Source organism: Corvus brachyrhynchos, unplaced genomic scaffold (assembly GCF_000691975.1).
Source record: "Corvus brachyrhynchos isolate BGI_N302 unplaced genomic scaffold, ASM69197v1 scaffold48, whole genome shotgun sequence".
Lineage (NCBI taxonomy): Eukaryota > Metazoa > Chordata > Aves > Passeriformes > Corvidae > Corvus > Corvus brachyrhynchos.
In genome coordinates, this window is record NW_008240027.1 from 3,359,010 (window position 1) to 3,381,857 (window position 22,848).

The 22,848-nt window shown below is 39.2% G+C and overlaps 1 protein-coding gene across 1 annotated transcript in view; it reads right to left on the reverse strand.

Annotated features, from left to right (window-relative positions):
- MAST2 (microtubule associated serine/threonine kinase 2) overlaps positions 1–22,848 on the reverse strand; it is a 168,293-nt gene that overhangs the window by 30,334 nt on the left and 115,111 nt on the right. Inside the window, exons 9-13 of the mRNA XM_017743446.1 lie at positions 18,922–19,076; positions 11,217–11,292; positions 10,132–10,341; positions 4,291–4,392; positions 272–404 (exon numbers count right to left, since the gene is read on the reverse strand). Of these exons, the coding sequence (XP_017598935.1) occupies positions 272–404; positions 4,291–4,392; positions 10,132–10,341; positions 11,217–11,292; positions 18,922–19,076 (676 nt within the window). The remainder of the gene's footprint in view (positions 1–271; positions 405–4,290; positions 4,393–10,131; positions 10,342–11,216; positions 11,293–18,921; positions 19,077–22,848) is intronic.

A 22,848-nucleotide genomic window follows, 5' to 3' on the forward strand; every position in this document is an offset into this window, starting at 1 on the left:
TTTAACATTGTTGCAGCTGTAATACAGGGAGACATTATTAACATCATAAGTAAAGAACTGTCACTATTGATGTGCCATCCTTACCCCAGTAACATTCCTGTGAGACATGGGGCTGGAAAGGACAATCTAGAATTTGACAGCAAACAGGAAAATAAGGAAAAATGGCCTAGAAATTAAAGCAATAAAATAAAAACATCCTTCAGCTATGTAGTGACCAGGAGAGCTGACTATCCTTTCAACAGTTTGGAAAGTACATAACAAGAGTTCTCACCCTCCAGGGGATCCCTGGTGAGTCCCAGCTGGCTGATAATATAACGAGGAATGTCGCATTTAATTCCTTGCCCTTCCTTGGCATGGCCTTCTGCAGCTTCCAACAAATGGTAGAACTCTTCAGGATCAAACTCCTACAGGAAAGCAGTGAGAGACAGAGAGGTAAATGATGCAGCTTTACAAGTATGAAAGGTTTCTCCCCACGGAGGGGAATCCTCAGAAACATCCGAAGCTAATTCTGGGCTCAGCAGTGACGCAAAACATTTCCAGTTACAAGTAAGTCAGTGCTTCCCACTCTGCTCTGCAAAACCAACAGACAGTTACATCCCACAGGGTGTCCATGGGCTTAGATCTGCAAGTCAAAAGAGGACAAGGACTTTCTAAAACCAAACCCAAACTTTCAAAAGGTCTTGTTAACATAAGTGTCAAGTGTGGACACATCTCCCAGTTCTGTCACATTGAGATGTGCCAGGGAAAGGTCTGAGAACTGAGGCACCACCTTCTGCACCTCCACCTGACAGGTGAGCTAACCCAATATAAGCCCTTCCTGCTGTCAGATGTCACTTCTGATCAAACCACACACCCACCCAGTCCTGTCACTGTCCTAACCTGAGCAATTGCTAATAAAATTATTAACAAAACAACTTTCTTCATAAGAAGTATTGCCGCCCTATTTCTTGTACTATACAGCACAGGATCACTTTAGCAACTCAGTCTTGGTGCATGTGATCTCTCAGGCCAGAAGGTGTAATCTCTTGCACTGGAGTAACAGATACAGTAGGAAATAAAAGACAAGCTTTGGGCAGCAGGAGCACTGCTTAGAAACAAGTTCACCAGTTAACTTTAGCTCTCCCCCCTACAAACCTCATCATTCACCAGCAATGAGCAGCTTCGCCAACACTCTTCAAAAATTTTCCAGTGAAATGGGAGGGTGAAAGGGGAAGTGTTTCAGCACACAGCTGAGCATGCACAGAGAACAGTGAGGGCAGCAGTAAAGAACTGGTGTGTGGTCAGCAACGTAAGAGAAAAAAAGCACAGAACTGCAAACAAGAAAAGGAAATTAGAACTTGTAATGATGTGAAGATACTTGAACAGAGAACAGATGCACTTTTCCATGACTGCTCCAAGCAAGGCTGCTTGGATAGATGCTGTCACCAAAGACAGCAACAATGCAAGAAACAAAGTTCCTTCCTAACTCCTCTGGAAAAGGATTAATCAACAGTCTCAGAACTGGCAGAGAGCAGGAGCCAGACCAGAGAGGACCACAGAGAGAGATGGTCACCAGAATGCAGTGAAAGGGACAGTGGAGTCAAGGAAGGACTTCTCAAGGTACGACTGCAGGTCATTTAATGGTGAGTAGAGGACAGAAGAAAAAAACCAACTTGGTGACAAAAAACCCAAACATACAAAACATTAAGGAACTATATAAATTCCAGTTCTGACTTCTTTATAGAAGACTTAATCATTTGAATACAGAGGAATGAATCCTGCTAAGGGGAGGTAGGTGCCATGGAAAAATAAACCGAAAAAAAAAAAATTAGACAACTTTTTCCTAAAGATGGTTTCAGAGATGTACAAACCATATTATTATTTTCTTGGAGCCCCAAAGATCCATTCTACCAATAAACATTTCACAGTTCTACAGGTAATACAAAGACTGAAGCCAAATAGTTGAAGTTTAGAATACTTAAGTGCCTTCATCTGCATTAAAACAATCCACAACCATCACAAGAACTGTCTATATGGTCACTTATTTCATTTACAAGGAAGAAAGAAGAATGAGCTGTGTTACTAAAATTAACCTTAATATTAAATAGTAGAAAAACTGTTTATAAACTCAGATATAATTGAAACTAAAGGTTGAATTACAAAAAAGTACGTTAAAAAGAAAAATTAAATTTAGTTCTCAAAAGTATTTAAATAGTTGACTATCCATTACTACACTCCTTGTTTTATAGGACAAAAGGAACACTAATATTTAATTCTTCATGTCACCACATTAAAATATGTATTTGGGAAAAAAATTGCCACAAAGGCAATGGAGGTTGAAAAAAACAGGGAAGTCTAACACACAGATCCTGATATTATTCCTAATCTTTGGAGTCTGGCCACTTCATGGTCAAGGTTGTCACTACATGCTTTGGAATTCATTACTCAAATCTCAATGACTTCGCTGCTTCCACCTGCTCCCACTCACTTTGCAGAACATCAAGTGGAGAACACAGAAGAACCTGGAGACCTCTTCATTTGGAACTAAGAGCTGCCTTGAGTTTGGAACTCTCTGCAGGTATAAACATGGATGCACAGGGCTTTCTAATATTCCATGTTTTCCTAGATAATGAGTGTACACAAGCAAAAATGACAATGGTGAATGCAGCAAATACAAACACAGTAAGTTTAAACTTATCTCCTTTTTTCACTGTCTTCACTTCCAAAATAAATTTTAAAGAAGTACTGGAAGGTAAGTGGGAGTCACAAAACCTCATCTAAATCACAAATATGGTTTGAAACCCAAAGAATTCCCAGTTTGAATAGAGCTGTGCCCAGGATTTTCAGTGCAGTCTGACAGATTTCTTGAATCAGTAAGTGAAGGTATCTGTCTTGCTGGTTGTGCAGCCAACTTCATCACTGACAGTGGCCCTCCTCACACTGTAGGGTTCCCAGCAAAGCAATCCATCTGAGAGCCATGGAGGAGGGATAAGGAACCCTCCAAAGTCTACTGGCTCTCAGTACTACTGCAGGTGTTTCCAAAAACTGGTATCATTGGTAAGACTGGACCACTCTTGTCTACTTTGTCAAAGAAAGCTCCACAAAACTCATTCATCTTCTAGTGACTCCAGGGAGAAAAGTCACCTACGGACACGCTGCCCACAACATAATCCACGTGTTAACTGTGCTTTTATAGCCAGACACAGATTCCTAATCCAGCCAACTTCTCCGATGCCTCCAGCACCTGTAGCATCCCTGTCACTTTTATGTCCAGAAAGAACCACCACGAGTGTGCTCCAACACACCAGGGAATTTCATCCTCTCATTACAGAAGCTTCTACTGTAGGTTTGTGACACCTCACAATTTTTCGTGACCTCTCTACATTCTCACTAATTTTTCAACATCCTTTTGAAATACAGTCACTGAATTTAATCCTATAACCAGTATCCACCACATAATTGTGTACACCTCTTTCTAGATATATTGATGGTTTATGTTAACCCTTTTGCCATGGCATGAGTGAGAACACAGGTTTTCAAGCTGCTTCTCCACCATACCAAGAAAATATTTTTGTAGTTGCAGAACTTCCGGACACAGTGGCCTATTTCATTGGGATTGCCTAAAGAATTTTCACCATTTTCCAGCATTAAATTTTAAAAAAGCATTATTATTAGCCAAATTAAGTTATAAAAGAGCAATGGGACTTGCTTTTGCATGTATTCCAATAGCACCAAATATGGTTTCAAACCCAGGCTCCCAAAGCTACTTGGATCTCACACTGGTCTATCCCACTGTGTGTTCACAGCTGGAAAACTTGACACCAGATTTCACCAGTTGCTGGGTCTACAGGAAGGGTTTGAGTCCCAGAGCCCAAACACCATTTATGTCATGGTAGGGAACTTCTTCCTTAGGGACAGCTCTTCCATAGCACAGCGCTCTGGACACCAGGCACACACCATACAGACATTTACAGGCTCCTTACAGTAACTATTAACAATATGAGGAAAATCCAGTAGCACCAAGTAGCATGGAATTATGTCAACAGCTACATCTGGGCCCTCAGCCATAAACTTTATACTAAAATATAATTTAGCTGCTACTGCAGCTGACAGTCCACTGGAGAACGACTTCTGTATTAACGCAAAAGGCACTTAGTACTTCTGTTTGGTTTTTTTTTCAATATGAATTCATTTTTCATCAATGTTTTAATAAGAATTTAAAGGTTTCTTTTGAAGGCTTTGTGTCCCTTATCTCCTCAAGTGAACAGCACTCTTTAGATCCTGCACAGCCTGTCCCAGGCCCACACTCACCAGGCACTCGAGCAGCCGAGCTGGCCGGGCGATGATAATCATCAGCTTCTTCACAAGCTGGGTAACAAAGGCAACCTCGGAGCTCTCTGATCGCTCGTGGGCCTGTGGAGAGCAGAACAGCACATTATGCTCCTAGCACTGAGCTCTGAATTTCTGTATATCAGATGCTGAACACAATCACCAGCTCAGTAACTGAGCAGCAAAAGCATGGCTGAGTCAGGGCAGGCTGAGCTCAGCTTGCTCGAGGATGCCAAGATACAAATGGCTTTTCCATCACAGCTGACCCCCATTATCATGCAAGAGATATTTCAAGGGCTCTATTTGCATTATATCACCTATCAATTATAATAGATACAATGTGGTTTTAGTTTGTTTTTTAAAATGAGAAGAGGAATACTGATTTTTTCAATTTTGCCTTCTACACAACACAGACAACTAGGTAATGACTAACAGACACACATATTTCTGCGCTTTACTTTCAGCTAGAATTTGAACTAGAATTTCTCCTCATTGTCAAGAAAAACTCAACCTCAGTTTCTCTTTTTTTAGTTTTATCAATCCTGTTGAACAACTCCAGCATTGCATTGTATGTTATGTAGGACCAAGCAGATAAACAAAGAAAAGAGCATATAAAAACTTAATTCAGAGGATTTAGTCCTGTCTGTTACTTTACCAGATATTACAGTATAAATTCAAGTCTTAGTTTCAAGATATTTGTGTGATGGGATGTCTTACAACAACAGTAAACATGCCAAAACAGTAAGAATTAAAAAAAAAAAGGGCAACCCAAAAAAGCCCTCCCAAATCACTCTTCTCTTCATGAAGCACACAATGGCTACATGATGAGTCCTGGAGCAGAAATACGATAGTATTTCATTGCAGAGGGATAAAAAAGTGGTTCTAATGGCATGCAAAAACTCTTAAACAAAGTACAGCTACTTTTCCCCAAGGTCTAAAAATTGTGCTTTAACACAGCCACAAATATAGAGTCCAGAACTTTATAAATGAGCTTCTGCTGGCAATGAGCCAGTTACTTATAGGAATGAAATTTTATCAACAACAGTGAAAGCAGCAATAAACAAAAAGGTTCATTTAGTGTTGTCCATGAGAACCACCTAAGAAGAAGATTTTTATATGTCTGAGAAGTCAAATCACACTGGTGACCTCCTAAAAGATCAATACAAACACAGGAAGCAGAAATTCAGAAGTAGAAATATACAAGCAGCATTTTAAATAACATATCTCTGATACTTTACTACCAAACAAAAAAAAATTGTCGAAGGTTCATTATTTCTCATTTTGACACTGGTCAGAATAGAAATGTTGATTGTCTCCTTCCACACTGATTAGCTGGGGCTAGAATTTTAAGCTTGAAGAGAATGATGTACCTACTAATTCATTATCTGAAAACATCAGAGATCCTTCCTGCCTATAGAGCCTTAAAAAGAAGGTTATTTTGGAAATACTGAAATAAGTTGTAATTTTTTTCCTAATTAAAATTTTTTTAAATTGTAAAATAGAAAATAATCGCAATGAAAATGATAAATATTCACTTTGTGCCCTCTAATGCATTAGGCAAACTTAAAAGTTACAAAATGAATTGTAGAAAGAAATTAATGCTTTTATATTTTAAAAGCCATTCCAGATCACCAGGGTTTAGCTGCATTGGAATGAATAAATAAAACATCAACAACTTTGTATTATTTGAAATATGAGCCATGCGATTCGAAAGTCCTTTTCTCCCCCCACATAGGTTATATAATGCAAAAAATACAATATAATAGATATAATTCATCATTTTGCATCCATTTACACTGTTAAAGAGAACTTAGTCTTTTAAATCAAGTCCTTTTGTTTTCTCCTTTTTTCATCTATGACAATTCAGGCAACATAATTTAAAAATGCAATTAATTTAATCAGGTGTCTGTTTTGAAAATGAAAAGCTAGACCACGACTGCCAAATGATATAGAAAAGTAAAAGGAAAAAGAAAAAAAGGATTTACAAAAACCAAACACAACTTGTAACAGCCACTCAGCCATCATCTCCGCACAGCGCTGCTCTTCCAAGCTCCTCAGTGAAACTGCCTCCTCTTCCTTCCTCCTCACACAGGACAGCCCGGACATCCCTACAGAATTCTTATTTCCAGGGTGTCCCACGGACAGAACCCGGGAAGGGGAGGGCTGTCCAGCCAAGCACCACCTGCCGCTCCCATGAGCTGGGCACAGCTGTGCCACCTCAGCAGCGCTTCCCCAGCACCACGCGCTCGCCTCGAGGCTGCTGGTGGCATCTCAGGGGTTCCCCCCCCCCCCACGGGGGGGGGGGGGAGTAGTGGGGTTTGGGCAGAGGCTGATGCCATTCCTGCACACACTGCCGGTGACACGTGTACAGGAGGTAGCGATGGATAATTTACAAACCGATTCCCTCATCTGAAAGACCCATCCGTCACTAACTGTGGCTGCTGGGGCATGAAATTAAAATCACTGTCCTCCCCTGGGGGTCAGCAGGACCAATAACTGTGATATGCAAGTCACAACGCTGTAATTGAGCTAATATACTGATGGAAACCAATACAATAGATCTGCAAAGCCAAGGACTGATAAATCTACACTCAGGCTCCTACGAAGAAAGCAACCCCAATCAGAATATCCATTTGCCAGTGTGCAGCATCAGTCACTGCTGTACAATACTCATACCCTCCCCTGCTCCTTTTGTTCCATGCACAGAAACACCTGCAATCCTTCACCTTCCTGCCCAACTGGCTACACCTAGGCAACAGTCATCAGACATCTTTTGGCTACTTCTACCTTATTGATTCAGCCAAGTAATAACTGACTATAACCTTTTGTTCCTCAGCAACCTGAGGTTTTAAACCATGACAACAGGTAAAGAACCAAATGTCACAGATTCTTTTTTGTATCAGTGCTTTATCTTATTTCTTAGTATTTTTACTTTGATGTGAAGTGTAACACTCAAGTTCACGTTTTCCAAAATGAAGAAAATATCTAAAATTCACTTTTACTTCATGATTATTTCGATGATGCAGTAAGTTCTTCTGGCTAAAAGACAGTATTTCATGCTCCAAACAAGGGAAAAGATCTCATTTGCCATAGCTAATGAGATTTGTTGGCATGTTATTACAAAAGCTGGAATCTAAAAATCGTCCAAAAGCTCTCTGGTTTGGTGCATTTAAACAGCTCATCATTTGTATACCCAAACAGTCTGGTTTACATTTTTACTCAAACTACAATATACTAAATCAAGTTTCCTTTTTACGGTTTGAAGTGCTGTGCAAGTTTAGTTTGTTACCAGGTATCAGAATCCACACCTTAAAAAAGAATTTCAGGAGAATCCATTCTTTCACAGCAAAATGGTAAGAAAATCTGTGGATATTTCTGCCACTTGCTGGTCTCATTATTCACCAATAAAGCATCTTTCCAATTTTTCAATATGTTATAAAAATATACCATAAAATTCCATCACCTACTACACAGACCATACAACTGCCCAAGTCAAACAGCTGTTTGAATTACCTTCTAATTGGTATTACTTATGTACTTATTATTTATGATACTTTACAACCTTAAGCAAAGGTTAAGATCCTGCCATCAAATTCAGAATAATCTAAACTTGACTCCAAAATGTCCTACGTTTCAAGTGAGTCCTCCAAAAGAAGTATGATCATCAATTTCTATATATTTTGACTAAAATGGCCCAATTATTTCCTTGCAGAATGCAATCTGAAGGGCAAAGCACAGACTAGGCAAGCAGAGGAAACAAGTAGTTTTTAAATATTAAAATCTAAAAGATAAGCTAAGGAACAGAAAAAGCCATAGGACAGGAAAAAAAAAAAACAAATGAGAAAAATGTGGAATGAAGCCTTTGGCTTTCCTCTGAAGTTTTTAACGTCTTTGTTCTGTTCCTTCGTGGCCTGTTCTGCCTCCCTTGCCTCTCTCAACTTTTCTTTTAATCACCTCTAGCCCACCTTACTTCCTAGAGTAAATAAATCAAACTGAAGAGCTGACCCTTCTCTCGCCCCGGCTCTGCAGAAGATGTTAAGGAAGAAGAAGGCAAAGAAAGCCCCGAATGTCAACTCCTGAACAAGCTCAGAGATGACCAATGTATCTCCTCTAATAACAGTTCAATGTCACCTTTCCCAGTATTTCAGAGCAGCAGGATAATGCCTGTAGGATCAAGGGGAAAGGGACATTTAAGAAGAGTATTTTGAGGATTTGTTCTGAGGGAAAGGGGAGAAAAGGAAAAAGCTGATTTATCTGACCCACACCTCCTCTGAGACCCTGATTAACCTCTTCAGGCCAGAAGACAGGACTGAAAATGCAGACTGGAAGTGGCCAGCCCTAATTTATGGCTCTCTTAGTTACTTATGGTGTAAGAAATCACTGTTCTCACACAGAGGAGGAAAGTCAGGGAGAGGAAGAATTTCAGGCTCCAAGGATCTGCTACCAGAAGCAGTAAAACACAGCATAGTCCCCCTGTGCCCCTGAAACATAAGGGATTTTGCTGAGCATACAAAACCACTTTTAATGAAACCTTTCCAACTCCAAAACCACCACCCAAAAAGGCCTGATCCCTTATTTCACAGCTGAAGTGTGCAAACACCCTGCTTCCAGACTCTGGAGATACAAGGGGGATCCACAAGTGGTTACTGATATCCTATAGGCAGACAATCATATAGCCCCTCAAAAGTTATTCCCCACCTCTCTTGGTCTGTCAAAATTATATTCCCCATCCAAGCAGAACACCACAAATCCAAACATGAGTCATTCTTCTCTCAAGCATAACAAATACCAGAAAAATTACAGCCAAACTTATATAAATGAGGTAGCCAAAAAATTTAGCTGACACAAGGGAAGTTCCTGCAGTTTTCACAAAGCTTTTTAATACGACAATTCTATATTAATGTAGTATTTTTATTCATCTGCCTTTTTCTACTGTCTGTAAAGAGTGGCAAAGGGGCACAAGCTAGTGCTATTCATAGCCAGTGGGTTGGCAAACTGATCAATAAAAATAAAATAAATTAGAACTGTAATAGAAAACAAAGTATTTCAGATGTTCTGTTTCCAGGTGTCTCTGCGGCATTGGCTATCTGAGACTGCAATCTTTATAAAACCTGTTTTTTTAGCTTGCTGTATCATTAAATCAAAGCAGAGGACTAGGAAGATATTCCTAAACAGAGGTCTGGACAGGCAATAGCACTGACTCTTCACAACAGTTACAGCATAAATTCTAAGAGATGTCTGAAATTTAGTACTATCTTCATTTTAAAGGGAAAAAAAAAAAGAGCGATTTTTGATGAGTAGCTGAAGTATACTGAGCATGCATTAAAATTGTGCCCCCTTGTGTATTTTCATATGCTTTGAATGCCACAAAACACATCAAAGTACTAAGAACAAGCAACTGGATTAAGTTCAGCTCAAGAAAATTGTGAAAAATCTACAGCAACACTAGTAACTATGGTGTTTTCACTCCTTGAAGGCACTACTGTAACTAATAAGTCATTCAGAGACCTGAAGTTCGTGAAAAAAAAGATTTCAGTAATTTCATTCATCTCAATAAACCAAATTTTCATAAATGGTAAAGACTGCCTTTGACTTACTCATATTCACATTCAATTTCTGTACAAACAAAGTTCACAGGTGAAGTGATTTACTCAAATCCCCCCACAGTAGATCAACAGGAGACTGGAACATCTCAGATCTCCTGACACCCCCCCACCTGCCCCTCCCCTGGAATCCACACTGTTTCTCCTAAAATCAAAGCTCTGGCTTATTGGTTAAAGTTTCAATCAAAATAATATATTCTACTTTCCAGAGGGCACTTACATCCTGGAGAAGTTTCTCTAAGTTTTCCTGCAGCTCATAAAAGTACCGAGAAGTAATCAGACCTTCACGTGATTTATCTAGGCAATCTCTGGCCAGTTCAATAACTTGATGATGAATGAAACTTAGGACCCCATCCGCTAATTGCAGCACATTCTCTGGAGCATTCGAGGCAATAAACTCAGCCAGCCGTTCTTCCATCTGTGCCGTGGCCTAAAAGTGCAGAATAAAGAGAAATTACTCCTAAATTTTACTAAAGTAGACCTTAAAGCATAAACAAGTAGGGTGCTAAAGTAACATTTGCAATTCCAAATTGCATGAGGCTTAAAAAATATTCCAAAATACAGTAGCATTTTCTGAGAATAAAGATAGCATATCAGAGGCAAAAGTTAAGTCCACATGAGCAAACAACAAAAATTAATCAAAACACGCTTTCTGAAAATGTAAATGACCATAAAAATATCTTGGTCCTGAGGCTGTATTCCTCCCTGGGTCTCCAGAGTAAGGATGTAAGATGTGAGGCAGTTTTCAGAACTTTTAGACAAGGCTGTGGAAGCTGAAAATCATTGCCCCAAGCCATAAACACACGGCATTTCTATCACTATAAGCCCTGATTTCCTGTCTCCAGAGAAACATCTATTTTTGCTGATGGTGGAACAGGAAGGAATGGCCATATTGACAGCTGTGGGATACACAATCTTCTACACTCATTTCAATGAGATGTTAACTTTTAACTTGCTTCCACAGGTTTCAATATTCAGGTTTTTAAAAAGCCAAGGCATGGCCCTTCTTCTCACTCTTGTGAGAATTACTCATGCCAGTAGAAGACATCAGAAATTTAGCAAATATGAAATACATACCAAAAAAAAATCAGCCTTTTCCATCCTAATCTCTATGTATACTAAATCTATTTCTTCTACTGCAGGATTAACATATGAAGATGAGGAGGCAGCTTCAAACTCTCAGCAAACAGCACTGCTTGGAAATGAGACGTAAGAGCTGGGCTCCTTCTCCAACAAGCACTACAAACTAATTCTGAGCTTGGACACAAGTTCATTGAATGTATTATTCAAAAAGTGATTCTTTACCTTTGGAAACCTTTCTTTGTACACATGATTCATCATTATTATTTCACTGTCAAAGGAAACTGGAGAGCGACCAGGGCTAGAGGAGAAAAGAAATCATGTTATCATTTACAGATATCACACCAAAAGCTTTCAAAACCCAGTGCTGATCATAATGCTGCCACATCAACTGTAGACCTTCCAAAGCTCTGAGTTCACTTTAGTAATGTGCAGATGCTGAACTTCAGAGAAGATCCTGGCAAGCAATGACAGTCTGCAGTCACCTGGAGACTGCTGATACCCCTGTGCCCACACAGGCTCTGGCAGAAACCCCCCCATTTCCAGTGCATGCAAACCCTAACACAGAAGCTTGTAAAATGCCAGTGCATTTCCTGCAGATACATTTGTTATTCCTCTCATTCTGTGACTCTCCTCCATGGCAGTGGGAGCAGCCCTACTTCAAAAGAAATCACAGTGAGCTCTGGAGTCTCCAGTGCCAGAAGGGAGCAGAGCAACAGGAAGTAAGGAAGTAGAGATGATTTGTTTTCCTTTGTCTGAAGGATACTGCACTAGAGGAGGGATGCATGAGCACTGTTATTCAGCTAAATCTTATATACAAATACCACAGGCAACAGGGACAGAGTACTTTTATGAAAGCTGCACTCCCTTGATGCACGTTACCCCATGGATCCGTATGCATCTATGCCCAGGTTAGCAAGAAACTTCAAGGCACGCCAAAAAAAGAGGACACTAAATCCTGATAAGCTGCATTTCTATTACTGTTTGGGTGGGTTTTTTTAAAGAAGGATTGCATCTCGTTTCATCACATCTGATGGTATGCAGGGCTCTGACTCACTCTGCCACCGAGAACAGCCAGATGAGGTAATGCAGATAATCCCCAGCTACAGATCGCCTGCAGCAGCTCATTTCTCCAGCTACCTTCTTTCAACGTTCAAGACAAGCAAGGGCTTCAATTCTTTGGCATCTTACATGATCATTGTCTTTACAATTTTAAGAGTATTAAATACTGCTAAAAATACTCTATGTCAAAAGATACAATTTTATCTTGAATGAGTTCAAACATTTCAAACTTCCTAGTGAAGGATGAAATTAATCTCTCTAAATGGAATAAATGCATTTGAAACTTGGAATGCATTACAGTTACTACCTTGCTGCTAACCTACTTAGAGGAAAAACATTATTTTGGCAACATATATTAACAATTCAAAGAAAATTTAACTCATTGGCTCACAGACTGTAGCAGTACCAAACTCCTTTCATGCCTTGTACTGAAATTCCATTAATTACATCATGTCTTGTTTTTATTACTGTTTATCCCTTAGCTTGAGAAAATGCACTTCAGGTTAAATCTGTCACTGAATCCTTATGTTGAAGGAGAAGAAAACTGATTTGGATGTTATGAATAGGAAGTAAAAAGACATTTTCATCAACTTCCCTTAGCTTGGTAGATAGCTATTTTTAATCAAGGAGAATTTTCTTTAAAAAGAAACTTACATTTATATTCATATGTAATGTATGACATAATTAAATAGAAGGGTAAGAACATTTAAGCTGCAGGGTTATAAGCAAATTCCCCTGCACATCTAGCCTGCTACCCTTATCCTTTTTTCTCTAAGACCAAACAGGCTGACACAAACACGACACTTGTTCACTGGTACTTCATTTGGAGCTGAAGGACTTGGTGAACACAGTTATTGAAGAATTTTTTTTCTCTAATGTAATTTTTCTCTGTGCAATCTAAGTGAGGTGTAAATTACAAGCATATAGAAACCCTTTGATACTTACACAGAAATACTGAGGCACATACATACTTCATTTTAACACTAAAATTTGCGCATGCTTAAGTATTTGCTGTCTTAGGGCTAAAGTGAAACATGAGGGATTTTGCCTTTTGCTTTCAAGGCACTTTATTCATATGGATACAGGAAATCAGGAGCTATGCAGAAATCAGGCTCCTTGAGCTGTCCTGCCAGCTGATGTAGCATTTCCTTAGGGAGAACCATGATGATAGGAGAATTTATGGGGTTTGCTTTTGTTTTTTACAAAATAATTTCTGCGCACACCAATTGGCAAGAAAGTGAATATTTAAAAACCCTCAGCTTTCTTGGGCATTTGCAGTTTTGTCTCTCACCTCTGGAAGCTCATCAATGCCACTTTTTACCAACTAAAACAACAGAGTACCCAAAACACTCTGGATAAAACCTCGGATCAAGGGTCACATTGTCATCCAAAATAAAATTTGCTCCACATACCAAGTCAAATTAAATGTCTAGCTGACTATAACAAGACTGCAACATAATATACTGCACCATAATTTTTAATGTTAATCCTTAGCTTGGGAACTAATTAGCTGGATACCTGAGTAACTAACCAAAGGCTGCCTGCCAAGCACTGCTGGGTACTTCACAGCACCTCTGGGACACAACCAGGTGAAAAAGAAACATGGACTGGGCAGATAACTGAATGCTACCAAGGGAGAACATAGGGAAATTTGGAAAAAAGATAAAAGCAGTTTAATACATTTTACTGGCATGGCATCTTTTCAAATGCAAAAGCTTCACACATCTATCCAGCACCAAAAATTTCACAGACAGAACTAAACCAGTCTAACATTTCAAGCCTCTCAAAGGAACAGATTATTTTCTGCAAAACAGAGGATACATGCTGTGCACGTGCATAACATTTTAAGACAAAAGGCAGGCTCCTTCCCTTTTCTTGGTGCAGATAGGTAGGTCAAAGAAATGATTATTGTCAGTGAGTTTTTCATTTCAGCAGAGCAGACATTAGAAGAATAATATCTGTCCCCCTAAGCTTAACAGCAGAATGAAAAACTACTCTCTCTTTTCCCTTTCTTCACGCTCCCTCCACTTTATGAGATGATGTGGTGGTGGATTTTTAGGGATATTTATCTCCCACAAAGATTTCTGTTGCCTTCAACTTGTCAAAACTCATGTGTCCTTATCTGATGCTCAAAAGTGAAAATAACTTATAGACAGCTATTTCAAGGAGCAACATTTATAGCAATAACTTAAATCTTACAAAATCTAGTTTAAGTGTGACTAAATACAACCAAGATGTTTATAAATGTAATTTTTCCTTCACTGTAACAGCTGTATTTATTAGGAAAAAGCAGAGAAGCTAAAAGCACTGTGCTTTCCTCTGCTTTCACCCTGTACATAAAGGCTTAATTAGGTTGTATTTACATGACATGACCAAAATCAGCTCTCATAGGAAACTTAAAACTATACGCTTTAATTTTCTGTCATTTCCAGACACATAAGGAATTTGAAAACCAGAGAGCTAAAGTTGGATAAAGCAGGCACTAAGAGAAGCCTTCTGCTGAAGGTGAGCCTTCCTCTTCTCCCAAGAAATAAATATTTAAATCTTTGAGGTAATGAAAATTACATTAATCTGAAAGTCAGAAAACTCCCCCAGCAGCAGGGGCTGCAACTTGCTCTTTCCAATATTTCAGGGGTTTTATGCATGCCAGCAAGGACTGAGACTGCTTTAGAATGAGAGCAGAAAGTTGGAGTAATGAACAGTACAAAGCACAAATAAGAATACCCAGTTTTCTTCGTAATAGAAAACCACAAAAATTGTGAGTGAACCCAAAAGTTAACAAATTTAAAACCAATCACTTTGAAGAATCTTTTTCAAGCCAAGTTCACAGGACTCACTGTCTTGAGAGAGAAAACAAAGAGACCAACATTATCTGTAATGCAGTCAGAACATGTTTTCAGAAGGAACAGATGCCTTATGCAGTGGAATACAAAATGATTATCCTTCCCCCAATCCATGGGGGTGTGAATCCCTGCTCTGCAACCTGTGGTGGACAGTGCTGTCTGAGAGCAGCAGCGTGCAGTGATGAACCCACCAGGATTATTCAAGTGGTTAAAGCTGCCTCTAAAGTGCACTGAGAGAGCCCCACAACCTGCAGGATGAAAGATAAAAATGGACTATGTAGGCCACTGGTTTTCACACCACCTATTCCTTCTTGGGCATTTTATCATCAGAAGTCTTTTTTGGTATTTTCCAGGAGTTCTGTCTGTATATTCTTAATGGCAGGATCCAGAGTGCTGAAAGTCAGGTTGGGGGATTGCATTTAAAAAGCACTACCCAGCAAAGAGATGATGAAGAAGCATATTTGATTAAGGATGATCTCATCTACTTCAACTATACAAAAATTCACTGCAACAATCTTCAGCCCTTTTTCCCTAGACAACATTATCCTGAAATACAAAAAGAGATCAAGAAAAATGGGCAGATTGGTGGGCTGAGTGACTGCACAAAGGTAGCTCCTGAAAAAGCCATTATTAGTTAACTCTACTTTTATCTCTGACATTCTCCACACATTCCCACATGTGAGCAACTGCTAAAGATGACAAGTAAAGAGAACTGGGTAAAGATGGAAGGCAGCAACTCTAACTTAAAAAGAGTAATGATGCCAAGTTTAGTGCAAGAATTCACAACTTTTCATGCATTTTACTCCAGGGAGAAAAGATCTTGTTCAGGTAAAGCCCAGGATTGTTCTAAACAAAGCTAATGTAGCCTGGGGATCTCTCTGTTGGTCAATAACTTGAAGAATTTGAAGGTTGCATTACAAAAAAAAAAAGAAAAAGGGGGAGAACAGTTGAGAGATGATATTTAGGAACTACTTCTGCAGGTAATAAAGAAATATTTTCTTCTACTAAGACACACTGCAAGCACCAAAACAGGGGGGTCACATGGAAATATGTTCTTTGACTGAGCACATGAGTACGGGATCTTGTTGAGACAGATGAGAGAAGAGGCTCCTGGATTTTGCAAGCAGCTTTGTAAGGACGTCACACTTTCACATTCCAGTGTTGGTGTTGTGTTTCTCCTTCTCCCTGCATAGGAAAGCAGCTGGGAAAGAACCAGTGCCATTTCTTCAGGGCAGAAATTCGAGGCATTTCAAATAAGGCATGTTTAGATAAAAGATGAGTATCTTCAAGGCACACTGGCAGAACACCTCAAGCAACAGAGGTGCTACCAACCTGTCAGTGCACCCTCCACGACTGCACACTTTGTTAGTTTTATCATCCAGTTTGATCGTTAAGAGTGCTCTGTATGAATAGAACATTTGCAGCTAGCTACAAGAAAATGGTACATTTCTAGCCAAAGAAGTAAGTATATTTTCCTGAAAGTTACACCTAGGCAATATTCTATATCTAGGAGTATAAAAGGATCATCTGACACTTCCAAAAAAAAATCTTGGGTTACAGAGACAAAAAAACAGTCCCGGCACTTGACAGTGACATCTCAAGATGCCAGTTCCTCTCTCAAAAAGAGATATAAGGCTGCAGTCATACAGGATGAAAAATGAATACACATTAACAATCAGATCATCTCTTAAATTACAAAGCCATGGCTGCCAATTAAGGCAAATGTCTGATGTATTTTGTTCATCTGCTTTTCATTAAAGCTGATCAAACAAGACCATTGAATGCTTATGAAAAAATACATTTTTAGGAAATTACTGCTTAATTTAATTTAATGTTGAAAGAAAAAGCTGTTCTCAGCTTTTATTTTTTTAAGTAAGTGAAAATATCTTCTCACCAAGTGAGCTAACTCTAAGGTGTGGGCAAATAAATAAGCAAGTTTTGTGCAGTGAACAAGGTCTGGTCTTCATGTATTTCAGTACTTGTTTGTTTACAAGCACAGGCTGCCCTCTGTCAAAGAGGGTTTTTGCTCCTGCAAACATTGCTCCAATTGGCTGGATTAAGATATCAATTTTCCTTGGAGGTGCAAGGGCCAGTGTGAATGCTTGGTGGTGGCAAGGGGGCTTTAGAGCCACACAGCATCACAGTATTGTCAATAAGCAAAATGAAAACCAAATGAGGCACAGTAAGTTGAAAAAATTAAATTACTTCATTCTAAGCTTTGGAATACCAGTGAGGCTGGCCATTACCACAGAGAAAACAAAATAAAAATAAAAATAAATAAAATAAAAACCAGAGAGAGCTAGAAAAAGTATTCAAGAGAGGATGAAGATTAATCAGTTATACAACACACTGAATTAATCTCATCCTACCACAAATTATAAACCCACTCCATGAGAAGTCTGCTTCAAATTGGCTCACAGAAGCAAAATTCTCTGCAACCTGATAACCCATACTAACAAGGAAGAAAATAAAATTGGGCTCTTCACATGGTTGTGTATATCATTCTTGCATCAGCAAAAGTGCCTTCTACAACAGGATTACACCTGTGTTAAAGGACAATAATTGCTTTAGCATGTGCTGTCTACCTCCAGCAGCTGCCTCACCTCTAGAGAATTAGTACCACTACAGTTACACTACTCAGCAGGAGCCAGCGTTAAGAGTGGCAGCACGAGGACTGAAGTAGGACTATTGTTCAAAGGGGCTTAGTACCAGCTGTGTAATTAGTGTTTTACTACACGGCACTGAGGAGGTCGCTGGCTAAGTGTGCCACTACCCACAGTACTCACCTGCTCCTGTAGATTACTGTGTAACTACACTTAGCAGATCCATATGCAATTACCATGCAGCCTGCACTGAAGTTCAGAACATACAAATAATTACAAATCATCATGAAAGGTCAGCTCTGCCATGACATGATATTCACCATGGGTTTTGTTATTATGCTGGCCTGTTTCACCTTCTCCTTTTACAGACTCCCACCCAGGTCCTGAGCTGGGCACATTGAATCAGCATTTTCAGCTGGCAGAGGCTGTGAATATTGTCCATTAATTTAAAGGTGATATCCACCTCTGACACCCTCAGATGAATGAAGATTTCACCTCCTTCAACCCTGCTTGTAAAAACCCTTTTCTTTCACAAGGTGTGTCTGGACTTTCCCTAGACTTTCATTCACTTGGTCCAGCACTAAAGGCAAAACTTAAAGGCTTTTGCCATGATACAAAATGTTTGTGGATTTATTCCATATAATTGTTAGAGATCTGCAAGAATGACTGCCCAGAGAGTTTGAGGAATCTTTGTCCTTGGAGATATTCAAAAGCCATATGGACATGATCCTGGGCAGTCTCCTTGAATAGGGCTTTGGACACGATGCCCTCAAGATACCCCTTCCAACCTCAGCCCTTCTGTAATTCTGTGAAAGATGGAATTCTAGTTGTTTCTGGTTTTATGTATGGAAAAACCAACTATAGAAGAAAATAATCCTGGATAGTTATCTTTGAACAACCAGTTCTCTGAAGCAACAGTAAAATTATTCAACTACTAAAGCAGGAGAAATGTTTTCAGCGCTGTTACAAAACTGCTCTGGGGTGCATTTCCATTTAAGCTTTTGACTTTATCTATTCTGGTTTTCATACCCCTTCAGAAACACTGCCAGAAAAGTTATTAAAAGTGGTTATAACCACATCCTTATGTTACTGTAGCAAAATTCTGAGAAGAAACTTCACTAAAGGAAATCTACATCCTATGCATTTAGTTTGAGACACTTGTGGATAGTGTTTTCATAGAGTTACTGTGAAAATACAAAAGCAGAGTATACCAACCACTTTGCAATCCAAAACCTCAGCATCAAATGTGAGAAAAAAAATCCTTTCTGATCAGGTGAGGTGAGTTAAATGTTGATTCAAATAGTTTCAAAAAACATGTAACAAAGCAACTACAAATGATAATTCTTAGATCTCAAAGCACATAAAGAAATGCAATACATGTGTCCAACATCTTAAAGAGTCAGGAAACGATCCAAAGCTCACCTCAGACTGCGAGACCGAGGTCTCAAGGCTGGAGAATGGCGCCCTTCCTCATCAGTGATGCTCTCAGTACTGAAATGCTTTGTCAGGAAATGAAGTTCATCTGCCGTGGGCTGAAAGGGCAGCTGGTGCAGCTTCTCCTGAGATGAGCATGATGACTGAGTACAGAAAAAAATACAGAAAAGAAATGCACTAAACGCATGCATAGGGGTCAGCTAATGAATGGAAGAGGAACGGATTCTGCCAGACACTGCGCACTCCAGCGGAAAAGAAAGCTATTTATCAGACCAGGTGCCTCTCTTATTATAATCATTAGGCTAAGCCAACCCTTACATTCAATGACAGAGCTGGTGAGATCAGGAAAACTTTGGGAGAGGGCTAGAGAACCACTGCATCTGATTCTGGAACCAGTACATTTGATCATGCAGGTAATTTACTATCAGGAGACAGAAAGGAAGACATGTGAGTACCAGCACTACTCAGGAAAGGACAAGGAGGTTCCTGGAGTGGTGAGCAACTTTCTTTCCTTTTCCCTCATGCTCTCTTAGCTCAGGAGTTTCACTGGCATGCAGAATGCTATGGAGCTGTGTAGACCTAAGAGTTTTCTGCTGGTTATTGGCTCTCATTGGAAATCGCTATTGTAAATGGTCAGGATTTTATTTCTCCTTTTCATTACCCATCAGGCTTCTTCTCTAACCAGGGAGGCAATAATAAAGTAAAGTATCTGACTTTAAGATTAACAGAGTTTCTTGTTATTGAGTTAAACAGCTTATTCTTCTGTAAATAAGTTGATGCATTTATATGACACATGTCCTGTGATAGTAATAGACATGAAGCTGTTTTAATTCGTGGATCTCATAAAACCTGAGATTAAAACAAATATTTGTGGCAAATGCTAATAACATCAAAGTTGGACGTTCCAGGAGAAAAAGCTGAAGGTCAGCTAACAAACGTATTTTTTGTGTGCATGATTCTTCAATGCCCCTTTCCATTTCACAGAAGTAAGAAAATAAATTACATAAGGAGAAATTATAAATTCTCTTTCAAAACAAAAGGGAAAAAGGAAAAGAAAAGGTGCTGAATAATCAGAGTAGCACTGAACAACACCAGTGGGCCTTATTAAAAGAATCACCCTGACCTAAGTTCCACAGCTCCTTATTATCTGATGAAATGAATTATGTACACTGTTCCAGCAGAAAAACTTTTCCTTTTGCTACAGTAACACTCACTCAGACTGGAAGCACCACATCCCAGTACCAGAAGTATTGGTAGGAGGGAATTATATATGATATAACACATGACCAAGTTTTAACTCACCGAGCATGGGAAAGAAGACATATCTGTCTCTTGCCATATAGCTAGATGATTTGGATTGACATTTTCTGAGGGAAAAAACCCAATCAACCAACAAATCTGAGATAAACAAGTCACGTAGAATGCATCTGGTCAAATGGTGCAATTATTCTAAGTATTGTAAGCAACATAAAATCAGGTGATATAAAAACCTGTAAACCTAAAGATCCTATTCTTAGATAAAAATTTAATTGGCTCCAGATCCCAGATCCGCTTCCACTGCACTGCACAGAGACATTTACAGAAAAGAACCCCCTTGAAAGCCTTGGGATGTGCACAAACTTCCCAAGCGTGCCTGGAACTGGAAGCCACCACTTCCAACGTTTTCTTTCAGGCAGGTCTAGGTGGAGGGATCATGCTGGGAAGTCACTTCCAGCCCAGTGTGCACACACTGATGATTACACAGGTAGTGTATCAGCTTGCACTGGTCTGTCCCACACTGAAGCCAAGACAGAGTGTGGGTATTTGCCCCTTTGCCCACAGCTGTTCTGCTCAAACTGTTTACGCCAAATACAGTGACTATTGTCTCCGTTAAGTACAGAATTATGCAGGTCCTGTTTTGATTTTCAGAGATTTCTTTGATGTCTTTCTTTGTGTCTCAAACAATACAAGGAGCAGGAAGAAGAACTTGCCTATGAAAAATCCTCAAAGGAAAAGTTATGTGGCAGCTGAAATCTCATCCATGGTGAATAATACAGATCCAGCAGCAGAGCAGGAAGTACTAAAGACTTCATCTTACAAACCTGCATTAGCAGATACCAAAGTTCTGGCATTGCAAATACATGTCTGATTCAAAATGAATTAAGGAAGGTTAGCACATAGTTACTTGAATTAGAAAAAAGAAAAATCAAAACTTATAATCTAGAAAAACCATTAAAAAACTTTATGTTTCCCAACAGAAAAATCACTGGGGAAGCCGTGCTAGTCAACCCATGGACAGCCCAAAAAAATCCTCCCTTCACTTCCTCTCCCTAAAAGAAATCAGATCACGAAGTTTAGAATTCCAGAGAGTAACTAATGAAAGCCCTGAAGATAAAGACCATGGACTTTTCCCTGCCAAGGGCTTCTCTAGCAGTATTAAGGCATACAACCTTTCAATGAAAAAGCATGAAAGAAAATTGAAACACTTCTGAAGTATTGATTTTCAGGTAATCACATCACAGTACTCAATATTTGCAGCAGACTAATACAAATATCCCCCGGTGTCTTAATTACAGATGCAGAATTAGCCAACTCTTCTCCAGTAAAAAAAAACAAGCTATACTACAGTTGCTTATAAACTAACTCTCCATCTAAAAAATGAATAGCAGATTAACTGCTTAAAAATAATTGTATATTGGCCCATCTAACCAATTATTTTATGTTCACCTAACTTGAAAGGTCTTCTCCAGCTTTTTCAGTGTTGGTTTGACGATACATCTGGTCTTCATTATTTGTATGGAAAGGGCAAATGTGGTTTGTCTTTTATTTAAGTGTCATACCTCATTTGGAAGCAAAAACTAAAGCAGAATCTACAGGTTCTCACTGACCTTACACTAGGTAAATGCCTTGGTTTGTTCAGTAGGTTGGTAGAGCAGGTGATCTATGACCACAGAGATGAGGGTCAGCTCTTGCTCTCATACAAAACTCAACCAGCAGGATACAGAACAGACACTGCCCTTCTTGCTGTTTCATTTCCCACTGACACAAACACCAGAAGGGATGTCTACTGGCTTCCTACTATCTTGCTTGAGAAAGAAACGTAATCTTGAGGACTGATCATATGAAACGGAAGCTCAAACTTCTGTTAAATTCATATCTGCAGCTATGAATTTAATTCTACACTAATTCATTGTGTCCTTTTGACAAGCTCCTTCACTACCTCTTACTTCAGTTTCAAAGTCTACGCAGGAATAACACTGCTTATCAACTTTAAGGTGTTACTCAGATCAATTCAAATTAATTCTAATCTGTGAAATGCTGTGATAATAGGATTGGCTTAGAAATGTAATCCCAGGTTTAATACCTCCAACAATTGCATCACTACTTACTAAACAGCCCATTTCAATGTCTCTCTAGATTGTACCACTAAACCAGCAAAAGGACCAGAGATGAGAAACTCAGTCATTTATGAAAAAAGAATAAAGCTCTTGGAATTACACGTTTCAACCTATTTCCTGCAGGAAGGTGAATTCAGGTCCACATCACTTTATGCTTCTCATTACACTTCCCTATTACTCACACTTCAAAAAATTACCATTTGAACTGATGCTTTCTATGTGACATGTCTATCTCAGATTTGTTGGATTGTTTGTTTGTTTTCTTATGGGAAAACATCAATCAAAATGATCTGTCTATTTCTGGGAACATGACAAGAGACAAATATGCTTTATTTCCCATGCCAGAAAGCTGAGAACTTTCTAAAAGTAGCCTTGATTTCAAAGCAAGAATTGATACTTCCAAGAGATTTTTGGTGCTGTTACTTTTGCTCTCTCCATGGACATACACCTGAAGTCTGGTCAAACTACAAACTCTTGAAAAACTGCAATTTGGCTTCCAAAGGTGTCATCCTCACAAGCAAATGGGAAGCTGTCACAG